This window comes from Papio anubis, unplaced genomic scaffold (assembly GCF_008728515.1).
Source record: "Papio anubis isolate 15944 unplaced genomic scaffold, Panubis1.0 scaffold5365, whole genome shotgun sequence".
Taxonomy (NCBI): Eukaryota; Metazoa; Chordata; class Mammalia; order Primates; family Cercopithecidae; genus Papio; species Papio anubis.
In genome coordinates this window covers 1-1,631 of record NW_022165577.1, presented here as the reverse complement: position 1 = coordinate 1,631, position 1,631 = coordinate 1, and the positions used below count along the sequence as shown (strand labels likewise).

Here is a 1,631-nt window from a genome sequence, read left to right as displayed (position 1 = left end):
CAGCTCACTGCAACCCCCAACTCCTGTGCTCAGGCGATCTGCCTGCCTCAGCCTCCCAAGCAGCTGGAACTACAGGAACACACCACCACACACAGCTAATGTGCTTATTTTTTGTAGAGATGGGGTCTTACTCTGCTTAACAGGCTGGTCTCAAACTCCTGGCTTCAAGGGATCCTCCCACCTTGGCCTCCCAAAGTGCTGGGATTACTGGCATGAGTCACCATGCCCGGTCTGAAGACTTTTAAATGTTGCCATATTCAAGATGCGTTGCAACTCACCTGTGTTTGATGAGCCTGCTTTTTCAAGTGAGTAATATAAAACACACGGAAATACCTTCAGCTTCTCAGGCTTTGTACCTTCCTCCGGAATAATCAGTGTATCCCGAAAGTAAATCCATAATGAGGTCCAGTTTTTCCTTCCTCCTTGGCTGTGAAATAGACAAAGAAAAAGGCAAGCTAACCATTTCCATCTCACTGTAGGAGACTCTCCTGTTTGCTTTTTGACTGTATTTGGGAAGCGGGGACCTGACTGCTTTCCTACTTCCTAAGCACAACTTCCTTTACCTAGGAAATCCTCAGCGCGACCTACATGGATTAAACCAGCTTCCTCACTTTGTTTCCAATATTTTTACAACCAAAATATCCAGAAAGGGCAAGGCAACCTGAAAAAATGAGGACGGGTACCTTATCCCATGAGCCAAACTGCCACTTACACTGGTTAGTCATGAAATCGGCAAAATTCCAGATGAGTTCTCCAACCACGTATTTTCTGCATTTTTGATCCAGACCCAGATGGTACTGCTCTAACAGATTGTTCTGGTCATCTTCACTGAATATCAGACATGGATCCTGGAATTCAAGGCAAAGATAATTTAAGAGTCAGAACTGGCAGAATTGTAAATGTTAAATAAAAAATAAAGATCCACTTGATGGTGACGAAAATATCTGACCTCACAGGGGGCTGTAGTGACTGCAGGACTCACTGATGCTAGGGTAAAGACAGCCAGGGAATGATCTAACCCAGAAGAAAATGGAGGTTTAAAAAAAAACAACATGGCCAGGCGTGGTGGCTCAACCCTGTAATCTCAGCACTTTGGGAAGTCTAGGCCGGGCAGATCACGAGGTCAAGAGATCGAGACCATCCTGGCTAACACGGTGAAACCCCATTTCTACTAAAAATACAAGAAATGAGCTGGGCATCGTAGCGGGCGCCTGTAGACCCAGCTACTCAGGAGGCTGAGGCAGGAGAATGGTGTGAACCTGGGAGGTGGGGCTTGCAGTGAGCAGAGATCGTGCCACTGCACTCCAGCATGGGCAACAGCGAGACTCTGTTGAAAGAAAGAAAGAAAAAAAAAAAAAAGAAAAGAAAAGAAAAGAAAAAAAAGAAAGAAAAGAAAAGAAAAGAAAAAAAAGAAAGAAAAGAAAGTCATTACTTAGTAACTGCTTTATTTATAAATATAATTTGATATTCCATTCATCTTACTTTTCCATCTCTATCTGCTGGTACAGTCTTAAGGCTGAACTACACGAGAAGTAAAAATATGCCTTGGGATCAGGCATGATGGCCCATGCCTGTCATCTCAGCACTTTGGGAGGCCGAAAGGGGAGGACTGCTTGAGCCTAGGAGTTCAA

The 1,631-nt window shown here is 44.3% G+C and overlaps 1 protein-coding gene across 1 annotated transcript; it reads right to left on the bottom strand.

Moving 5' to 3' along the window:
• Positions 1 to 130: 130 nt before the first annotated feature.
• On the bottom strand, positions 131 to 1,132 carry LOC101001548 (beta-glucuronidase-like). Its single transcript, XM_031662295.1, has 3 exons — positions 950 to 1,132; positions 713 to 848; positions 131 to 427 (listed from the first exon to the last, which is right to left on the bottom strand). The coding sequence occupies exons 1-3, from the start codon at positions 1,052 to 1,054 to the stop codon at positions 372 to 374; spliced, it is 297 nt and encodes a 98-aa protein (XP_031518155.1). The 5' UTR covers positions 1,055 to 1,132; the 3' UTR covers positions 131 to 371.
• Between the last annotated feature and the right edge of the window lie 499 nt (positions 1,133 to 1,631).

What these genes read in the sequence shown, in the direction of transcription:
- LOC101001548 (XM_031662295.1), bottom strand. Translation starts at nt 1,054, where the DNA reads ATGTTGTTTTTTTTTAAACCTCCATTTTCTTCTGGGTTAGATCATTCC. An exon ending in TCACTACAGCCCCCTGTGAG is followed by an intron (nt 849 to 949) that starts GTCAGATATTTT and finishes CTTGAATTCCAG; the next exon opens with GATCCATGTCTGATATTCAG. An exon ending in CGATTTCATGACTAACCAGT is followed by an intron (nt 428 to 712) that starts GTAAGTGGCAGT and finishes TCTATTTCACAG; the next exon opens with CCAAGGAGGAAGGAAAAACT.